At 38.2% G+C, this 22297-nt stretch overlaps 1 protein-coding gene across 5 annotated transcripts in view; it reads right to left on the minus strand.

Moving 5' to 3' along the window:
• Positions 1–2323: 2323 nt before the first annotated feature.
• Positions 2324–22297, minus strand: part of CNOT4 (CCR4-NOT transcription complex subunit 4) — a 76789-nt gene continuing 56815 nt past the window's right edge. For 3 of the 5 annotated variants that reach the window (XM_005519465.3, XM_014249067.2, XM_014249064.2), the window contains 4 exons: positions 21995–22244; positions 19612–20109; positions 4550–4762; positions 2324–3761 (listed from right to left, as the gene is read on the minus strand). In XM_005519465.3, coding sequence (XP_005519522.1) covers positions 3460–3761; positions 4550–4762; positions 19612–20109; positions 21995–22244 — 1263 coding nt within the window. In that variant the 3' untranslated portion in view covers positions 2324–3459. The remainder of the gene's footprint in view (positions 3762–4549; positions 4763–19611; positions 20110–21994; positions 22245–22297) is intronic. The other 2 variants (XM_014249066.2, XM_088055581.1) reach the window with 1 other exon arrangement.

A 22297-nucleotide genomic window follows, 5' to 3' on the forward strand; every position in this document is an offset into this window, starting at 1 on the left:
GATGGGGGGGCAGGGGGAAACCATAGGGCAGGAACCTTTACTATCAATCCAGCACTGCTCACCCTCAAATTACTACACCTGAATTGTAAATTTATTGAAAATGCCACACAGCTTCTTTTACCAACACATTCATGGCCAACAATTCCCTTCCTTCCCTCAGCACACACTCATAAATATTTTAGAAGAGGAGTCTGGCTCATCCTTTATCTTCACCAGACATTATCTACCAAATGTGTTGCTAGTCCTGGGTCACCAGCCTTTCAGTCAAGGACTGTTCTTTGCTTAATACATGAAAGAGCTGCAAGTATCCATACACTGTAAGAAAGAACAGACCATGAACTAAGATGATCACATGGATGTTCTCTTTTCAATAAATGTTTCTGTACAGAATTTCTTGTTATAGAAAAACTCCATCAATTAATTAAAAAAAAAAAAAAAAAAAAAAACCCACACCAAAAACAAACCCCTAAAACCCCCAACAAAACAAAAACAAAACCCCATCTTCCTCCCCCACCAATAAACCCAAAACTTTGGGAGAAAAAAAGCAGGTAAACTACACACAGTTGAACAGAGTGCAACACCAGGTTGGTTCCCGACTGAGGGGATGCAGATCAAGACAGTATACGAAACTAGGCTAAATGTGACAAAAGCTGCACCCTACACATATCAGTCTGATTGCTGATACACTTCACTGTTGTAATGCCAATGTTACCCACCAAAAAGTCCTTCTTGGGAAAGCAGGACCACAAGGAGAAAAAGTCACTGTAGCTGCAAACCTTTTTCTGAAGGCTAAGGGTTTGTTGGTAGGCCAACCACACAAACTGCTGCATGGCAGCAGGGAGTAAGCATCTCCCAAGCAGCTAAAGCCTGGTTTCCAGGGGCAGCAGACCATGGGCACAGGGTTGCCACAGCACATCCTAAACTGCAACAAAGGGACAAGTAACATACTGAAAAAGGCAGCAGCTTCAGGAACTGCTGTGGTACATAGACAGTTGGAGCTGCTTTAGGAGCCTTGCTAATTTTCAGTCAGGAAAGGCATCCTTCAAAAACAAAATGTTAAAGGTGGAAAAACATCTAGCAACTGTGGAAGGAGACACAAAAAAAAACCCAAACCAATACATCTTCACCAGCACCTCCAGCAGACAGTTCCTGCTGGGTTGCAGCCCCAGTTCAGGGGCAGCAGTAGGCACTGCCACAGATGAGGCCATTCCAGTCCACAGCATTTCTCTTTCCACCACCAGCAGTTACAGGTGACAAAAACATAGCTTGCTTTTTGGGGAGCACTGGCATCAAAGGTTGTGCACATTCCTCCAAGTAACCAGGGCACATGACTCATCTGCAGCAATGCTGCCAGTTCAGAAACAACACATACAGGCCCATAATACAGAGTAATAAATACAGCACTAAAATGGCAAGGCAAGTGAGAGAAGAGCAAATGCATGTAGTCACCAAGTGATATTCTGCATAACAGGTTATTTAGAAGCACTTTGTACAGATTCAAGACTTGGCTCCTCTGCCCAGTGACTGATTCAGGATTTGTTCCCACTTCCTGAAAGGACAGTTCCTCACCCCACCCCATCCCCATTTAGGTGTTCACAGTTCATCAGTGGAAATTCCCTTCCTTGCCCCTGCCAGCAGCAAACATTTTCAGAAGGCTGCCAGCCTGAAGCAAAGAAGCTCACACCAGGTGAGAAACCCTTCTGCATAGGCATCTTTAGAATTTCAGGCTCTCTGCCACCCTCATAAGCTACATCAATCAGCAGCACCACCACAAGGTTGCAGGTTTTCAATATGGCTGCTTGCAAGTATAAAAGCTTATTGGAGGCCTTCTGTCCATTAAGAGCTCTTCATCCCCTGTTGTGCAGTGACAGTATTTTACACTTTTTTATGCAAGGCTGCTGATGAACACGGAGTCATAACAAATTCTCTGCCGTATCTTCAGGCATATTATTGCATGCTATCTATCTACCCTGAGTGCCATGGAATTTAATTCAGAAAATATAAACAAGATTTTCATGCTTTTTTAAATGTTTTTTTTTTTCATGATTTAAAAGGATACCACCAAAAACATTTAGAGACCTTGCTATTGCCTCTAGCTATTGCCATGAGCAAAGACAACAGAACCCCTTTAAAAGATTTAAAGTGTTATGCTTTTTCTACCCTTCAATACAGAAGTTACCATACAAAGCAGTATTTCCAATGATAAAGTAATTCTGTTTTAGATGAATAAGAAGAAAAGCCCAAACATGCAATTGCATACACTTTTTACCAGATGCAGTAATTAAAAACCCAAGGTTAAAAAAACCAAAAAGCAAACATGAAGTCATCATCAAGTTTTCTGTTTTATTTAAGATTTTAGTTTTAATTTTGAAGAAAGAGGTACATTTCCTTGGTTTTAGTTTTAGCGTCAGGTTATAACCATGTTTATTTATCTGTTTTCTTTTTTCCTGTCTTTTCAATACTGCACAAACGTCCAGAAACTACAGGGTTAAGTAAAAGCTGCAGGCAGAGGAGGTCAGAGGTTGCTCCTGATGGTGATCATGTGGCCCCAATGCAGTGCTATCCCAGAGTGCCCTAAACAGGTGAATCTTTTTTTTTCTTAAAAAAAAAAAAAGAGAGACTGACAGAGGAGACAGAAAGACTGAAGTAAATATCACTCGTGTTTCAGCTGCTTATATTATGTATATGCTAGGTATTAAATCTGTGAATACTTTTAAAACATTAAAGTTTACTTGAAATCTAAAGCCAAAATTAAAGAAAAATCTTATTCTCCCCTCTTTAAACCACTCTTTAGCAACATGCCAGTTACTCATACCTATAAGTGTTTTGTCTTTCAACACACTTCATGTCAAACTCTGACTGATGCAATAAAATCCCCTGCTCAAAAGAAAAAAAAAAACCAAAAAACAAAAAAAAAAAACCAACCAAAAACCAACCAACCCCAACATAGCAATTTCCCTGTGTAGTGCCACACTGAATGCAAAATAAATGCTGGGTCACTGCTTGCCCCACATGTTCAGTAACTTCATTTAAATTAAATATCTTTTTTATGTTCTTGCATTTGATTCTGCATTGCACTTTTCCCCCTACTGCAGATTGACACTTTTCCACTAGGCAGAAATACTCATGTGCAAAAGACGTAAGACACTAATATTCTCCTTAAGCATTGAGACTTGCATTTTGATTTCTCTCTCTCTTTTTTTTTTCTTAGAATGGTTAGAAAGTATTTCAAACAGTGTATTTCAAACACTGGTTCTGCAGAAACTTAACAAAAAGAATGGTCGTGACCCTGTGATGGCATTGCATTTGGGGGGGGAAGTTTGATCAGGAACTGGATTCTTCAGAAAGAAAGATATGACAGGGAACAGTAGGTGGGCATGGGGAGGAGTCAGGGTGGGACACTTCCTGCATTTCTAACGTTTTGGGTCTTATTTTTCTTTTTTTCTTTTTCCTCCTTTCCTAATGACGATCCAGCGCTGAGCTCTGTAGTAGATCTGTGGGGGTTTTACTGGGGGGTCTGAAGGCTGTCTGAAAGCCTGGAGGTGGGGAATGGAAGCTGGTGGGGTTTGAAGGAGGAGAGTAGGGATTCCAACTGGCTCTGTGCAGAGGGATCTGTGTGCCGAAGGGGTTACTGTGGTGCGTCTGTGATGGTGCTGCACTGGGGCCGTCCACCTCTGTGAGGGCCTGAAGAGATTTTAGCCAATGTGGAGGATTGTCATCTTGAAGGGTGTCTAAACTGTTTCCTGTGGAGGCTGGGATACCTAAGAAAAGAAGAAAAAAACAGGGATACAGGCAAGTCAGAGGAGAAACAATAAATCGACCATGAAGGAGGTCAATTTAACCTAGCAAAAAGCAACAATGAAAAAACATGATTAGTTTGTACAGCAAATGCATTTTACATTATTACGTATAATTACGCTGGCCGCAAAAACACATAACATTAAATCGAGATAGGAGAAAGTTCACCCTCAGAGCACTTCTTCAAAAAACACACATTTTTCTACCAAACATTCTGCTCGAAAACTGCATCCCTGTCAACATGACCTTACCACACCAAGCTGCCAGTATGCTGGCACGTACATGCTTCACCTTTTACTCTGCCTACTTGAATCATGCTTCAGCCTCTCTAACAGGGAAACACAACCAGACAGCCTTATAAAAGAGAGCTTTATAAACAAGTGGAGTACGTCCCTTTTTAAATAACAATAGTCCAGTGATTGCCTTCAGTGCCTCAGGACCAGCGACGCACATACCGGACATGCCATCCAGCAGAAGGGACACCTTATAGATTGATCCTATAGGAAAGCACTGATCCACCTGACTGCCTGTAAAGGTCCTGGGCATGCATTGCAAAGGCCTAAGTGACGCTCTGTTATACCTAGAGGTTCCACAAAAATTCCTGGACCCTTGAGGTTTTGTGGATGGAAGCTGGAAGAGACCACCGCATACTGACTTTTTCTTTTTTCTTTTTTTCCAGATGTAAATCAGCTTGTGCCAAATACCCATTTGATGGTTTGCCAGTGGAGCTGAAGGAGTGAGAAACGGTTACCTGTGATGATTGCGGGGTCCATCCAGCTGCCAGGGCTGTCCCAATTCAGGCTGTCGGTGGTGGCAGTGTTGGACGTTGGTACACTGTGGTTGGCGTTGGAGGGGGAAGAAGCATTGGGCAGTCCACCAAAGTTGATGTTAATGTTCGGTAGAAGTGCCCTTAGCCCGTCCTGCCATTCCTTCATATTTAAACTCTCTACAGAACTGCTGTTGTCTGGGAGATTTACCAACAAAAAAAATGAAAGATAAAAAAATAAAAAGCTGAAGTTAGAAACAGATGTCCTTCTTTGGTGGGGTATGGGATTTTGCTTTTACTTTTTAAGCTAAGCATTTAATATTTTCCCTATCCAAAACCTAGGGTCAATGCTTCCAAGATTGATGAATTACTCAGAGGGGCTGGCAGGTTTTAAACAAAGTGTAAAGGAATGGGAGAAAGATATAACTCCTCCCCCAGTATCTATCTCCCCATTTTGACTGAGAGACTCAAATAATCAAGGACACAGTGTCTCTCCCTCTATTACTAACGGGAAAATCTACCAGGTACTTGATGAGAATACCTCTGCTGCAATTTGGCTGCTTTATTGATGGGCAGCAGGCTCAAAAGGGTTGTTTGATGTATATCAAAATGAAGAAAGGCTAGGTAGGGCTTTGCAATAGAAATGGAATGTGAGAAACCAGGGAGGCTGAGGAAAATCACAGATGTCTTTTGTTTTGTTATAGCTTCCTCATTCACAGCCCTACAGATGTTCTTCCGAAGGAAATGGTAATGAAGTTGGACGGAGTGAAATTTCCTCTTGCAGTTGAAGAACAGTAGTGAAAATTCTTTAAAGACCTTTCAGAATAACTTCCGACACAGCAATATCCTCAAAATTTTGGTAAGAAGCAAACCAGCTGGACACCAAAGCAGCCAAGTCTCAACTACTTGCCTGAACATTTCAAGACATATTGCTAAAGGACAACAGAATAATGTGGCTATTGGCACTACAGCAAACGATCCCTCAACACAAAAGTTACACCGTGCTATCTAGAACAGACTATCCGGTTCTGTGATCCATCTCCCACTTCAAGTATCTTAAAGCAGGAGAAACCAGACATGAACATTCCAGTATTATCATCCAATACAGGAAGTCATCCTTTATTAGCTTGTGGTCAGTTATATTTGGAACAGAAGTTTTAGGCAGTGTGCTGGCTCATGGTTGCCTTTTTGACAAATATCTAGAATAAAATTTCTTTTTTTAAAAGATCTCTGCCCATCCTGATTGAAGAAAGGACCTTGATCTCCATCAGAATTGTTATAAAGAGATACTTTCACAATACTGTACTTTATCAACAACATAAGAGATTTAAGTCTTCCTGGAAAATTAGAGGATAACTCATAACCTTATGTTGGAGAGTAAAGAAAGCAGTCTCAATTGCTATCAAAACCTGCTCTGGCAGTCTTTGTAAAGCTGAATGCTTAGGAAAAAGTGGCATCTTGAGCAACTACCTTTTTCTAACCAGAGGGAGGGGAAGAAAACCCCCAAAACAAACAAAAAAACCCCTACTTCTTGAAACCTTGTCCTTTCACAGCTCCTCCTTTTTCCTTTGCAATACTAATGCACAAAATAAATGTTTTTAAAGAATTCGGAGCCATACGTTTTTCATTGAAACCCACAATCCTGAGATTAATAAATCAAAATTAAAATTTTAGAAAGTATTAATGGAAATGTCCTCAAGAGATATTTGTTCACAACCCTCTTGAACATCCATAAGCCCATTCAAGACAAGTTCTAAATTAACTTCTTGTAACAAGAGTAGCAAGCTCACCATCATAGAAATAACTGCAACAAATTCTGTGTTATACACCATTAGTTTCCACTTTTTTTTTTCCTCACTGCTGCTTCAAAAAGCTTGTGCGAAGAAACACAGCTCTGTTTAATTATTCATTCCTACTGCAATGCAAAAAGCACACAAAAATGATTACTGGGTCCCTACATGAGTGAACATACTCATCTCAACACCTGTGAGCTAGGGATCTGCAAGGGTCTCAGTGACCAACTTTACTAACACCCACCACATCCTCAAAACTCTTGTGTAAGAAAAATTAAAGTGTAGTACACTACAAGCAACATGTCATGGAAGAAGAGTAAGACAAAACCTGCAGACTGTTATAAGGAACAGGATAGGAAAATTAATACCACAGGGCATTAGGCTTCCTTGTATGTTTTTGTCATGTTATTCTCCATTTAAAAAAAGACATAATACAGCACACATAAGGGTCAAGAAAGGTAGCAATGATTAGATACATGACTCTCATGGAATGGAAAAGGCTGGCACTTTCTGGTGAGGAGACATTGCTGTCTGAGGCAGGCATAGTGCACCACTGCTGTGTACTCTAACACAAAACAACAGGAATTAAGAAACTGAGGGACACTGCTCTTTACCTCAACTGTCTGAACAAAATCTACTTGGATTCACAGAAGTCAAGAGATGAAAGGCCTAAAAGGAATCAGTATCTACCAAAACAGTGTTGTTTGCTAGCTATAGGAAAGTTACCTTAATAAAATCTTGTGCTTCTAGGTATAAAAGTGACAAAATGGAGAATTACAAAATTTTATTGTCTTTCCCATACAGGCATGTTAGTGAGGCTGCAAAGCAAGCTAGGACAAAAACATTGTCCCCTGATACAAAAAAACCCAAGCAGCACATGTCTTTGCTGGAATCTGGCAAGTTTAAACAGCCTAAGTGAAAATGCAACTCCACCCCAGAGACAAAAGTTACTTCTACCAGGTAGAAAGGAAATTAATTTCTTCAGAAATCATTACTCGTGCCTCAGCTAGTTTGTTCTTCCTGTTAAATAAGTCTATGATTCATGATGAAGCTAGGACCATAATTAAAAATGGGAAAAAGCTAGCTAGTTAATACAGACCTATTAAAAAGGGCACTTGCCTATTACCTTTCCCTACTTCTGAAGTTAACTGGTTGGAAGGAGTAATTTTCTGACTATTAGCAGACTTCTCAGTTGGACATTACAACCTAGGGGTGTGAGAACCGATACAACACCATTTCCCTCTCTCAAGAAGTGAAAATGCTGCCTCCTTCCATAGGCTAATCTTAAAAAGGCTTAAAGCAGCATGCCCACTGATAGTGGGAAAACACAGAAGACAACAAGGTAAAACCCAGGTGACTGCAAGGAAAGTATTTATATACCAAGATAAGTATGAGATTCCTCCCCTCATGCCCTAGCTTTGTCTCCCAGAAGAGAGAATAACCTGGTGAAGCACCACTGAAAGCACCACTATTGCCATGAAAAGCATTCTCAAACACACACACTGAACTCTGGTCTTCCCTTGATGTACATGTCATAATCCTGTCTGGTCTAGTGGAAACTTGGGTTTACAGGGGTCAACAGATCCCACAGTTCTAGCACTGAAATGTTCCCGTGTTCTGAGGCAGTATGTCAATGTGAAATAAAAGCACTTGTACGTAAAATTTGCAAAGTCAACCACTGTCTTAGAATGAGAAAAGGAAAGAAAAAGCTTTATCACAAATGCAACTTGTCCATCCACTCTAAATAATAATAATAAAAAAACCCATCTGAAGCTAAATTAAGAAAAAGAATATATCTGAGAAGCCTGAACATTAATTTGTATAAAACTAGTCATTTAATGAATTTCTAAATAAAATAACTTCTCCATTATCACATCCTACCAGACAGTCAAATAGTTTTACCTCTACCTGCAATGCCTTAACACCATTTCTTCAAATCAGGCAAAGCAGTGTGTATTTGGGGGAGAGGCCATGAAGAGGATTAATGGCCTAGCCAGAATACTGTTCTGTTGCACATAATCAGTACTTTTGAAGATGTTTGCACAATTGTCTGCTGCACTGATACAGACTGTTCTGTGACTTCCAAAATTCTGACAATGACACTGCAATAGAAACCCAAATGATGTTTCAAATTTGGCTCTATCACTTTGGTGACATTGATGCACTCAATCTTTTATACTGGTGCGATAGCAGAACTTCCAGTTTTCTTGGTGTGAGACAAGCCCACTGAAATGGATATTCCACAGTGACTAGACCATTTCAAATCATTGCCCCCAGTCTGATACAAGCCTATGGTAAAATCCAAAGCAAAATTCAGCCGGTACATGCTTAAGTAAATACAACCAATAGGAAAGATCATGAGACTGTTACATTAAGTACAAAACAAGTGTTAGGTCTTTGCTCTACCAAACTTGCATTCCAAGCCATTACAGAAGCCTATTTTCATGCTAATTAAGTAAAAACATTAAATACCTCTACTCCAAGTCTTAAATATTCTAGTCCCACTGAAAAGCAAGAAGTCCTGCAAATCTAGGTTGCAATTATTTATTTTTAAAGAATCCATCAATATGTGTGACCTAGACACGCAACAGTGTGTCAACTACAAAAAAGCTTCAAATAAGCAAAATAAAATCAGAGGAAAATCATCATGAGAGATAAACTCCTAGCCAATGCCACATACCTGACTGCAAAGAGAGGCAACAAAAGAAGCCAAGAGACTATCAAGTTGTATTCAGTAATAGAATAGCTATTTCAACAACCTGCCTGTAAAAAGGCCCTTGTGAAATCTTCAAGGACACTGTACAACAAATTTTGAAGCCAGAGAAAAACGAGAGAAAAAATGAACAGGAAAGACTACCAGGAGTTCACCAAGAGTCTTTCAATTCAATTATAAACAATTGGGGCTACCAGAGAAGCACACCCTTTCAAGTTATATCTCTGGTCCCACTCTCTGCTTTGTGCTACCATGTTCACAGACAGCACAAATTGTACGTGCTTTCCCTGAAACAGCCCTATTCTGAGAAGTGACTGAAGCTTCTCTATTTTGATCTCAAAGTGACTTTTCACTATTGGTATTTCTGTTTTGAAAACAGTTGTCCAGAACTTCCCCTTGAGGGGGAAAGAAAAGGAAAGGACAATTTGTCGCATCCAAAAAAGAAATTATGACCATCACATTACATCAACTCAAAAGTTTTTCATCCAAAGCATACTTAAACATCAACAAAACAGTTATAAGAACTATACCTGTTTCACTTTAGTATGAATAATAAGTTTGTTTGCTCATGAATTTTTTTAAGCATGAATAAAATCCCATTTAAACTTCTGTGACCTGAAGGATTTCTCTCTGTTTCATTGACTCTACATCTACAATTCCTAGTAATCCTACAATGTTTAAACCAAACAATGAAGTTTCATCCATTCACAGAGGCCTAAGAGTATAACTGGCAGATTAGAGAAGATGGAAACTGTCCACATTTGAAGAGAAGTGCTGCCCATCAGGAACACAAGTAGCTACTTCATCATATTAGGGAAACATCAAGTGACAGGAGCACTAGAAAGTAAAGCTGTTAGCAGTGAATCTTTAAAAGCCTCACAAACACTATTTATACATGGGAAACAAATTGACAATTTACAAAACTCAGCTTTATAAGTGTCATTTCACAGTGTGAATTTCAAATGAAAGTCTTACAGTCATTAGAACTGGGGAAAAAAAAGATGCACACCTACAATTTATGTACACACACACCCCTACAAAATAGGCTTTGGCAGACAAGAGACATCAGTCTGCCCTCAGATTTAAAGTACTGCAAATAGAGCACATTTTATCTCTATTCCATATCAATTTCCATGGTTATAGTAATTCCACTCAATTTAAAAGACAGCCATGTAAACAGAAACACACTATTCTTCAATGCCAAGTAAATCCAACTGCAATTTATTTTGCCAGTTAGCCAAACTATCAAGTAGAATATATTAATTCTAAAGTATACATTTAAAGGGTGGAAAACATGATTTTGTACATGAACTTCCTTTTTGATGATGATCTGACAGTACAACTTTTAAGCTTTCTGTGACTAAGTAAGTGTTATGAGTAAGAAAATGTCATTTATTTTCAGGGGAAATCCCTTCTACGGCATTAGCACAGGGACAGTAAGAACACTCATATCTGCTTGCATGTACAGTGACAGAATTTTATTAGGCTTGAGAAAAGAAGTTTTACATCAAGTATTCTGGAGAGTTCTTGTGATTGACTTACATTTACCACAGCTCAAGAGACCAAACAATAATTATAGAAGCCAGCAACCCAATTTTAATCTATAAGCAAATTTCAAATTGAGATTCCAAGTTGCTTTGAAAAACATGCTTGACTTCCTACAAAACGTTTCCAGAGAATCCCACTGTTTTTTATTACTGACTCTGTAAGAAAATACATTTTTGGTGCTTCATATATAATAGATGATAATAATCTGATAATCTTTAATATTACCATAAATCTAAACCAAGGGCACAGACTTAAGATACTGAAACAAATGAAAGAGATACTTCCTACAGAATCCTACACACAGAACAGTCTGATTAAAAAGCTCAGAAAGCATGCAGTTCCATTCATCTGAGAAATAAAGTTCATTTTAACCTAAACTGCTTCCTCTTGCATCATGCATCAGGGTTCAATCTCACCAGATTACCCTGTCTGTCAATAGAAAAAACTTCAACTTCAAACAAAAAGCCCATGTGTACAAATGTACTGTGGGTACTTGGACAGATACATGCATAAATGAAAACAAAACATTTGAAATTTGCCCTATAAGGCAATCCAATAACCAGAAACAGCAAAGGAAAAAAAAATTAGATCTTCAAAGCTATGGTAACAATTAGCAAGAGCCTCTCTTGTTAGACAGATTCTCGATTCCAGAAATATTCAACTAGTCAACCAACCCTCTGAGTTCAGACTGCGATACCAGCATTAGCACAATGAAAGCATACTCTGGTAAAAGTTAAACTCATCTTTAACCTTCCCACATCTGCAAACAATTAAGCCTGATATATATTTATAGACTATTTCAATAATTCTGTGGGAAAATTAGATAAAACTTCAAGAAAACTAAGTTTTCACCTTCCATGACATGAAATTCATTCTGATTACCAGATGCTGTCTTCTAATAGAAGTGACCAATTTTTTAAATAAATAGATTTTTAAAATTAATTCCTCTGAGGACAAGATTAAGTTCAAACGAGGCTGTGTAGAAGAAACCAAGAGATAGCAAGGGATGGGATTTTTTTTTTTTTCCCCTGAAATGTAATTTGGCAGTAATGGGAGGAGAAACACTATTTGCAAAGTTGCTCTTCCAGTTGCTGCTATTCCTTCAGGATTCATTTATGCTCCTCCCCCAGTACAATTTTTAAAAAGATTATGTTTGCACTCTCAGTTGTTTTTCAAGCTGGAGCACTTAAAAAGAAGTTAATGCAGAAAGCCTTTGAATCACTTGTACTTTTTGCTGAAATGCACCAGACATTATTGGTATTTTCTTAAATGGACTTAGAGTCAAAGTTTCAGGCCCATGCCAAGGCACAGCCTTTTGTTAGACACTGAGGTGGCAGTGCCAAGTGCACTCACTTTCCAGTTTTCAGAAGTAAAATGCCATGTTTTAACATCAGTAAGACAGTTGCACCTTGTAACTCATGCCAGTGACCTACTGCATATTTTGAAGTGACTTCAGAAAAGCATCTAAGAGAACACAGCATCCCAAGGCTAAGCATCTACCTGCTGGAGGAAGGAGACACACTACCTAAGACAACAGAACTGCCTCTTACACTACTGCAGGGCCATCCTGTGATCTTACCTGTGAAAGGAAACAAAAATGAAAGGAAACAATCTAAGTTTTTTGTGAAGTTACTGCTTCACAAAAACCCAAATGCAGCCATGACATGAAAACATGCATGCTAGTCTGTCTGGATAAGGAATGCAACACCACTACCACAGACACTGCTGGGGGATACCCAAAATTAACAGAACTGTCTACCCAGTCCTAAACAGGTTCTATTAATAAATGAAGTCTTCCAACCCTAAAACCTTAGCAAAAGCCAACATTTAGTGTAGCTGAAGCTCCTTTGGTGATGCTACTACAGACACCATCAGTCATGAAATTTGATGTGAAAAGCCTCTCATCTGCTTGTTTCTCCCTGTTTCTGGAAAGTTATCAAAAAAAGCTGTCAGGACTAACAGTCCTGAACACAGACTGGGTCAGCTACTCAGGACACCTATTTCAGCCAGCCTCATGGTTATTTTAAATGTAGTAGAGCTAATGTGATTAGTCACTCCTCTGATACACTGCAGCCAAGTTGGAGGATTTTTTGCCCCCATTTTTATCTTTGTCACATACATATTCTTCCAAAATAAAATTACACATTTAAAAATAGGCATCCTGCTAACCAAAAAAGGAGGATGCCTGTGTTTCACTGTCATGCCTAAAAATCTTGCAATCAAAGATTTAAAAAAAAATCTTAGAGCTTAAAACCAAGCTAGAGAGATGAAGACAGATATTTATGTATCAAGCCTTATTTGAAACAGTATCATCTATATAATCATAGGAAAAAAATTCAACAGGATTTAGAAAACAGTTGCAGTACTAGCACTGAAAAGGCACTGGAAGGAAAGGTGGGCGTGCAGGATGAGATTTTGAAACAGAGAAGTAGCAGGACTTAAAGGGCAGGTGCTGTGGATGACATTCTTCCAGAGATCATGGCAGGATCAAGATTACACCAAGGAAGCCAGGCCTTTGTAGTAAATGTAGGCAATGTTTGGGAGTTAAGGGACAAGACACCAGAGCTAAAAAAAAGAATATCCACAGCGGATTTAAATCTTGACACTGATTCAATAGTTTGGAAATTAATCTGAAATCCCACTTTCATTTAATTTAGTTTAAACCTGGATGCATAAAAAACCCCACTAAACTCCTCCAGGGAAACAGAAATGAACAAGCCAGAAGTTTTCAAAATGGATTAATTCCATATTGTGCATAACACTACTTCTTCACCAGTGAAAACGAAAAATTAGTTATGATAGAAAATAAAAGGAGAATTACTTTCAAGGTGGGGATACACACAGACACAAAGCATCTCCTTGAAAAGGAAGGATGGAGGACTAAGAACCTCCATGGAAAAAAATGGGGTGCTGTGAGCAAAAGGACTGATGAGAATAACAAAATGTTCAATGGCAAAGGCTGTACACAAACAGTCATCTTTGTTGAGGAAACCAGGATATAAAAGAATCAGTAGAAGCAATAATGGAAACACCTGAGGGTTGTTTAGAGAAGGTATTTTTCATTTTACAATTTCAAAGCAGCTTCAAATGAGGAGTGACCCTATTATCAGGGCAACACATCCAGTTCTGAGAGCAGCTGCTCTGCACTCTGGAAAAGATACAAACCTTTGGAAATGCCATACGTGGCACCTGCAACTATCAGTTGTATCAACCAAGATGTTCGCCAGATTTCCCATTTTCAATATTTATCCCTAACCAGAGAAAGACTTCAGGCAGGCATAGATCTAACCAGGGTGCACAGAAATCACATCCAGCTGCCATGCTTTCTGCCCAGCTGCTGTTGGAAAGCCAAATATCAAGGAAGACCACCAAGTGAGCAAGGACAGAAAATTGACTAATGCCTCTCTTACTGCTAAGTATGAAAACCAATACTTAAAATAGGCATTAAAACTTTCATATACTGTCAGGTCAAGAGGAAAAGTATTGGAAAATGTTCGACCATGGCATCCAAATAAAGGGATGTGAGGCACCACTGTTTAAGTCACATTCTTGGTGCTAGGGTATGGGATTAAATGCCTTTTTTACACAGCACCTGGAGAATTTTTACAGCATGCTGACCTCAACACCCATACCACATGGCCCAAAGCCTCTTTTAAAAAGGCACAGTAGCAGAAAACACAATACTCCATATCAAATTATTATCCTGAGACCACAGGAAAATGTCAGCTGCTACGCCACAAATTCTGTTTCCTTCCAAGAATGTATAAAACAAGGCATGGGGTATGTGTTTGTTTGTTTGTTTTCAGGCCATAGAAACAACCCAGAAAGACGAAATAAGTATCTCAAATGGATTTATGTTATGGGAAAACAGCAAGTCAGACAAGGAAACTTAGTATTAAAGGGAAAACATGTTAACCCTTATTCTGATAGCTCATCCTTTTCTGTGCTGCAAACAGTCTTTAAATAATATGACCACAGCCAACATAAAGGGATCTTCCCTTGTTTTACTAAATCTTGTCCAAAAGGTAGCATTAGACAAGAAAGGATTTGGTGTTCAAGACAAGTTCAATGGCTGGGGGCATAGAGGCTAGAAAACTTAAAGCAGCAGAAAATGCAACACCATAAATTGTTCAGAAATGGAAGAGCTCAGTCCTTAAAATAAGAGGGAAGATGCTGGACCTTCTTAATAAAACTGTCATTGCTTTGTCCTCTCTGCTACCAGCTACTGCTTCACAAAAACCTAAATGCAGCCATGACATGAAAACATGCATGCTAGTCCGTCTGGATAAGGAATGCAACACCACTACCACAGACACTGCTGGGGGATACCCAAAATTAATAGAACTGTCTACCCATTTATTGTCTCACCTTTAAATGTATATAATATCATCAATAAGGATGCACATATTCAACAGATGTATGCCACAACATCAAAACTAAAAGGTCTTGAAAGAACGAAATTTTGATTCTTCATTATATTCTATTACACAGACTTATTACATTCAACCCCATGTTTTGAAATACCAGGAACAGCCCACAGAAACCTACAGCAGCTCTGTATCAGTCAGCTGAATGGTTAAAATATCTCAAACTTCACAATGGTTATCTACAAAGACGATGAATAAAACATTTTTTTCCCAACCTAAATAGGGTTTAATTCTTTACACTTCTTATCTGTGTCCACTCGATTCTTACCTCTATTTAGATTTTTAATATATATATGAGATATACATAAATTGCCTCTGTTCAACAAGGATTTGGACAATGCTTTGAGACATGATTTAATTTTTCGGCTGCCCTGTGCAGAGTCAGAAATTGGACTTGATGATCCTTGTGGGTCCCCTCCAGATCAGGGGTCTCAATAATTTCTTTGGGAAGAACATATTGTGTAGGAGTAGTCTTGGTAGAGTTTGAACTACCTCATTATTATGGACTACAGAGAGCTTACAATTAAATTTTACATTCAGGGTAATTATGAAATTAATAAATGAAGTAATAGCCAGTGTTTCAAAATGCCTTCAAAATGAACTCACGGGGAAAGTGGACTAACCATTTTCAACTTTTTCCTAATAGTTTTAACAATGTGAGTTCGTTACTATATTTCTATGTAACAAAATCAACAACTACCAACCGCTCAGTAAATTCAAGAAATAGAACTATGTATTTCTATTTTCAAATTAATATGCATACATCTCATTTGGTAAGCATCTGTCTCCAAACACTGTTAATCTGAATCCTACCTTCACAGATCTCATACTATACCTATTATTTCTGAATACACCACCAGGCAGTAGGGTAGCAAAGATGATAGTGTACTAGCTATCAAATAACAGAGTTTCCTGTTGTCCTATAGTAAAATAAAAATAAAGGCACACACCCACCCACACTGCTGTCAGTGTATCAACGTTTCTCTCTGCAGAACAAAGCATAGCTGCTGGCCAATATTCTTAGGATAGCTTGCTAACAATCTAGGGTAAGATTGCTTGTAGCAACAATTACACCGTCCATGAAGAAGTCACTGAACTTTACTCCTGAAGCACTGTTATACATTTATAATTTCACAGTAAACCATCTAATCAAGCCCACTCCAGAGAGCAGCAGTAAGCTTAAATTGTCCCTGAAAATGACAACATAAAATATCTGCTACAGTTTGAAAAATGATACAGTGGGGAAAAGAAAAAAAGAAGTTACTTTGGTAATCCATCAATCAAAAAGTTCATTTAAATATGGGTTGGGGACAAATGTATGCCTGATGAATATGACACATTTCAAGTACATGCATAATAAATCTATGACGTCAATCATGTGCTATTGTGTCATTTCACTGTAAACTGTACAATTAGTTAATAAATAATACTTCCTCTGAGAAATAAGCAACCAAATTTCACATAGAAATTATTTTTAAGTGAGAACTTAATTAAAAATAAATAAATGTAGGTAGTGCCTGTGTTCCTCCATTTAAATTGAGTACACATCACAGAACAGCCTTGCCTGAAGCTGTGAGTTTACAGCACAGCTCTGATTCTCAAATAAACAAAAGGCAGTTCCAGCAAATCACATTTAACATGTCACACACGAGCATTTCAAATTCATGTGAATAATAACGCCTAAAGCAGAAACAGCAGCAGTTTGAAAGATACAATTTTCTTAATACGAGCTTCAAATACACCAATACCACAAATACACCTAGTGAATTTAGAAAGCCTAGAAAATACTATACTAACATGTGAATTTATACAAGTTATCAGATCTGCTTGTTTTGACATAAATAAAAAGCTTCAAAACGGTTGATTAAATAGAGCAGGCAGACACAGACTAATGTGCCTGTTCTCATATTGCTTTTGTTTTTCACCAGTAACAAACTGGTGAAACAAACCAGTAACAAACTGGTGAACACAGTAACTGGTCCAGTATTAGCTACTTAAGGAATTCATAATCCTGTAAAAAACTGTGATCAAAGACCTTAAGAAACATGCAGCTTTTACCACAGTAGAGGGTCTCTGCTACAAGACAGAAAGTTAAGTTTCATCTGCACTGGTTTCTTTTCCTGTTACATCTGAACCAGCCAAGTTGGTAACATTTACTAAAACACCTGAATATAGACTAACAAGAGCCAAGAAAAAGGAGCTTCAGGTGTACTACAGCTAACTTCCGTACTGCTAAAGAGCTGTTATGATATGCACTGCCTTTCTAGAAGGTCAGCTAGGCTATTTATAAGCTATTTTAATAGTCTTAAACACGTGAGTTCCCTATACTTGGACACCACTTTCTTTCCCCAACCCCACCAGACAGATGTATCTGTAAATTACATGATGAAACTAGGAAATTCTGTAATTAAATACTTGCTTCCGATAGATTAAAAGCAAATAAAGAACAAGAAATAGTTTTTCAAACAGAATATAAAAGGGATTAACTGCGAGATCTGTACTGTAGATGCAGATTAAAAAAAAAAAGAATAATCAATAAATTGGAAACTATTAAGTCAGCACACAAGAAAAGAGCTATGAGGTCATCTCCTGACATTCAAATTATTTGTACTTCAGAAGCAGTTAGAATACTAAAATAAATATAAATAATACAAACCCATAACCCAGCAAACTAAACCAGAACTGAGACTTCAGCTGATTTCTGGCAGCGGGAAAAGAAAAAGAAGCAATCTGTCCTTGTACAAATTACTCTTTTTTCAAGACATATCAAAGCTGATGTACATCAGCTGAGAAGTGTTTGCACTGCAGCAACTGCTATCTAATTGTCAGCCAGTCAACTAACAATGTTTTCTATTACAAGAGATTAAAACCAATGCAAAGGAACTTTCCACGGTTACTACAGCAGATGTTTATTTTGGTTTTAACATGGTATTTGCCAAAAATATTTTTAGAGTAATTTGTTGTAGCAGTTGCATACAAAAAAAGGACATAAATATCAATTCTGTTACCTTAAAACATATGGGGAACTATATGGCCTGGGCTCTGCATCAACCAGTACCACACAACCTGCTCATCAGAAGTTGAAAGATCTACAAGTCTTCTACAAATACAAAAAGTTCCACTTCCAACACGCTAACTAAAAATAATGCAGTACTTTTGTAAACCTAGAATCAGCCTGTATTATGAACAGATCTTTTTCAACACTAAAGGATTTTCCTGGCCCCCCAGGCCATAAGATAGCCTTATTACTGACCCCTCCAAGTAGAAGTTTTACAATTGAGTGGTAGAGTTGAAAAGTGATGTCCTGTTGTTTTTCTGAAAGTTCTAGATAGTTGAGGGGAAAGGGAGCAACAATGCAACTGTGGATGCTGTACTTTTGTTACTTCATGCTAGAAACAATTTGTGCAACCAGGATCAGTCATTTTAGGCTTAAAACTTTTCAACTGCCAATATAAAGAGTTTTGAACTAACATTTGTAGTATGGACCATGTTTATACTTGAATCAGCCTAAAGACCTTACAGCAGTACAATAGCTGCAACAAGCCTTCAAAGAGGACAAAGTAGAGCAAAGTAACAGCCAAAATTAGTTCTTGTACTAGAGCATGAAAAAAACCACTAACTTTTCCTACATCACTTGTAGTAAAGCTAGTCCATCTAAAACCCATGAAAAGAAAATAATGCTGGCAACATGTCAAGGAGCAGTTTTCTCCACCTTAAGGCTACAAAGAGCTAACAGTGACTTTCCACCTGCAGTTCATTATCCATGTAATACAATATTTTCCCCTGTTACAAGAAGAGAATTTGTTTGGAACGAGCTAAACTGGAAGTATGGAAGGACTTCAAACCCCAGAAGTGAATTTTTAATCAAGACAATTATTATTACAATTAGCTCCCTAGTTGTAATGTTTGATGCAAGAGCCTGTTAATCCTCTCAAGGCAGCCTGAACTGGCCTGACTGCACACTTCTTTTTCTCCACCATCACAATTCTCAGAATCAGGATGAATCCTCTTACACACATTGCAAGCATCCATTCAGTGAAGATTAGCATAATATTAAGGCCATCTGAAGTACAGAAATGAACAGCACTGAATGTTTTATCGTGTAGCCATTCGGTTATGCGCAAGAGGGAGCAACCCAGCCAAGACACGTGGCACAAATTACCATCATTACAATTTTTTCCATGACTTTAAGAACGGTGGTCAACACCTGCATGCCAACATGAAAGTCACAATGCACTTCCAGGGCCTATTCTTAAGTAAAGCCAGTCTGGCAAGACTGAAGAACCAAAATACCAATCTGCTTTGGCACAAAATTAAGCGGGCACATAATACTCCACCTTCCTTATAAAGCTCAATATTTACAAGGCTAAATATCCAGATACTTTTTATTTTTTTAATACAAAGGACCTATTTAAAACAATATTCCTCCCTCTATTCATAACCTAGTATGACAGTCAAGAAATAACAGTCTATTGCTTGTTGCTGGCTATTTCCTTTTCCTGTTCTGACTCAGAGAAGCTGAGAGCATGAATTAAGTCATATTCACTTCCGTCCCTATTCACCTACCTGATATAGGGATCCCTCCCAGACCTGTGCTGTGCTGTGGTGGGAGATTCAAGTCCAAGAAATTACTATTTGAGGTGGGATTTGCTGTGTGGTTCAAGTGCATGATGCTATTGCGTGGGAAGGCCATCCAAGGATAGCGAGCTGCTTGGCCTGGAAAACTGAAGGAGTTGTAAACTGCTCGATGCTGTTGAAACTGTGGAAACCTCTGTGGCATGACTGGAAAGGTGCTACTGAGAGAGTTGGCATTTGTGGGTGCAGCAGGATGCAGGAATCCAGAACCTGGCCCTTTGGCAGTTGTAGTGTGTGGGGTAGGGTTCTGAAGAGATGTGGGCGAAAGGGAAGGTTGGTCTTGGACTGACAGTTCCTTCTCAATCAGGTCTGCTAAGGCTTTGCGGGTGATGTCAAAGGGATCAAACCCTAAGTCGTCCTCTTGCTGTTTGGAGGAACCAAACCCAAAAGCTGCTTGCCAGTCTGTGGAGGAGGATACTGGTATAGTTTCTGTTGGAAGAAGAAAGGAACAGGATTTAGAACAAGAATTAGAAATCATTTTCCCATTTAAAAATTTCACCCTGTGGTCTTTTATCTTTCATATAATACTACTTTATACGTTCCCCAAAGACACCTTATTCATCAGCTTAGAATGCCGTTTTCAGATCAAACTGTCATAGACTACTACTAAAGATGAAGTGCTAGAAGTGGCAAATAACATTTTTACTGCACAGTTGCTCTGTTCCTGAACTATAGAAAAGCCTTATCCAGAAAGTATTTTCAGGAGTAGTCCCACTTGCCTAGAACCTTCTTAACCCCATATTACTTCATGGAAGTGTGAACAAGCAGAGTTTAAGTAAGGTTGTTACTCAGTTCAATATTTTGCTTTCACTATTAATGCTGTGCAAAAAAGATAAGCAGGATGCTCCCTCTCAAAAGAGAGAGCCTCAGAGCACTAGTTCAAAAAACAAAACCAAAATCAAGAAAGAAACAAAACCCACAAAAAATCCCCTACGGTTTACCATTATGAAGAGAAACAAGCTGAATTCTTGAGGAGATACAATGATAAAAAAAGGGAACTGCATGACAAGATACTGTTAAATATTTTAAGGCAGTGTTGCAAAAAAAGTTATCAGAATTCGTCTTCATTTTCAGTTACTACTTCTTTTCATTATTTTGTTAAGTTTGTTATTTAAGTTCAGTGAATACTGGTCTATCTTCACATTATTTTTCTTCAAAATTGTGGTCAAGAAAGCTGCTAAGTTCAGGCTAGCATCACTTGCAACATCAACTCCCTCTGCTGGTAGGGACCTGGTCTGCTTCTTAAGAAGGTTCAGTATCCTCTCAGACAAGAAATCTATGCTTCTATTTTCACTCTAAAATCCATGACGATAGATAAAGAGTTGCTAGGCCAAGAAGAACTTGTCTTTTGCATTCTTATTTAAACAGCAACAATATACTTTATGTTAACTATGATCTCTAGTGCCTGGAAATTCTCTCACTGCTACTTAATCCTCACAAAATTGGTGCATCAAGTGCCTTAGCAGAAAGGAATTTCCTTGGCAATAAATATTTTTACAATTCTTTATAATTTTTACAATTTTTTATAATTCTGTTTACAAACAGAATTATGATATTCAGGAGAAAGATCAACATCAGAAGATGAATAATCACTAAGTAAACCAACTTTATCTTAACATATTATTTACATTCATTTTTTTACTGGTATTTTTTCATTTAGTTTTCTAACAATTTCCTCAGACTTAAAATTTGTGAGCTCTTAAATACTGTTAACTATTCCCAAGACTATATAATTACAACTAAAACTATGATTCATGCATATGACAACGTATTTCATAGGGGAGTAACTGAAAAATACAGGTATCTTTCAGATGATGAAATTAAACATAACTTGTCTGAGTTTATAGAATCTCATCTCAGATTAGATGCTTTCAGGTAACCACTCAGGATACTAAGAAAATTCTGAATTCTACAGAACAGCTTCTGATATTAGCATTAAAAATTATCACACCAATATATACTAATACCATGTACTTTCCCCACTCTCAATAAAAACCTTTAACACTAAATATTAAAGTATATATGTCACATCCTATGCATATTTCTAGGAAAAACTAAAATAAGCACTCTGATAATTTTGCCATGCAGTTTGAAAGCTCTGCAAAGTTTCTTTAAGAAACAACCCTTTGGTCAGTGCAATTCATCTGCAGTTAAGTAACAAATTTTAAGTATTTGTAAGGGGGAAAAACACAGCATGGAACAAATCCTAGAGTTTTAGGTTCTACAGAGTTTTAAGCGCTGTACTACTCTGTACAAGTTTTTATCAACTACAAAAGCAAGCAATACCCAGCAGCCATGTAAGCTGTGGATGTACCTGATGTGAAGAGGCTCTGTGGTTCTGGTGCTGTGGGCCAGTCACTTGAAGTCTGTGGAGAGCTGGGGAATGGAGGAAGCCCACTAGGGATGGGGTTGGGGTGTCGGAAGTTGTCAGAGAAGAGTGACTGTGATTCTGTTACAGCCCCTTCAAAAGGAGACCGTGCACTATGATTAGATGAACTGATGGGTATAACTGGATTGGGTTTTGTTAAACCAGGTGGTGGTGAAGGTGTGTCACTGTTTGTTATCTACAAGCAAGAGAGAAAGAGAAAAATTAGGACATGAGTTGATGTATTAAATA

This window comes from Pseudopodoces humilis, chromosome 5, assembly GCF_049639895.1.
Source record: "Pseudopodoces humilis isolate 2021_Gansu_Grassland_sample_001 chromosome 5, ASM4963989v1, whole genome shotgun sequence".
In the NCBI taxonomy this organism is placed as follows: Eukaryota; Metazoa; Chordata; class Aves; order Passeriformes; family Paridae; genus Pseudopodoces; species Pseudopodoces humilis.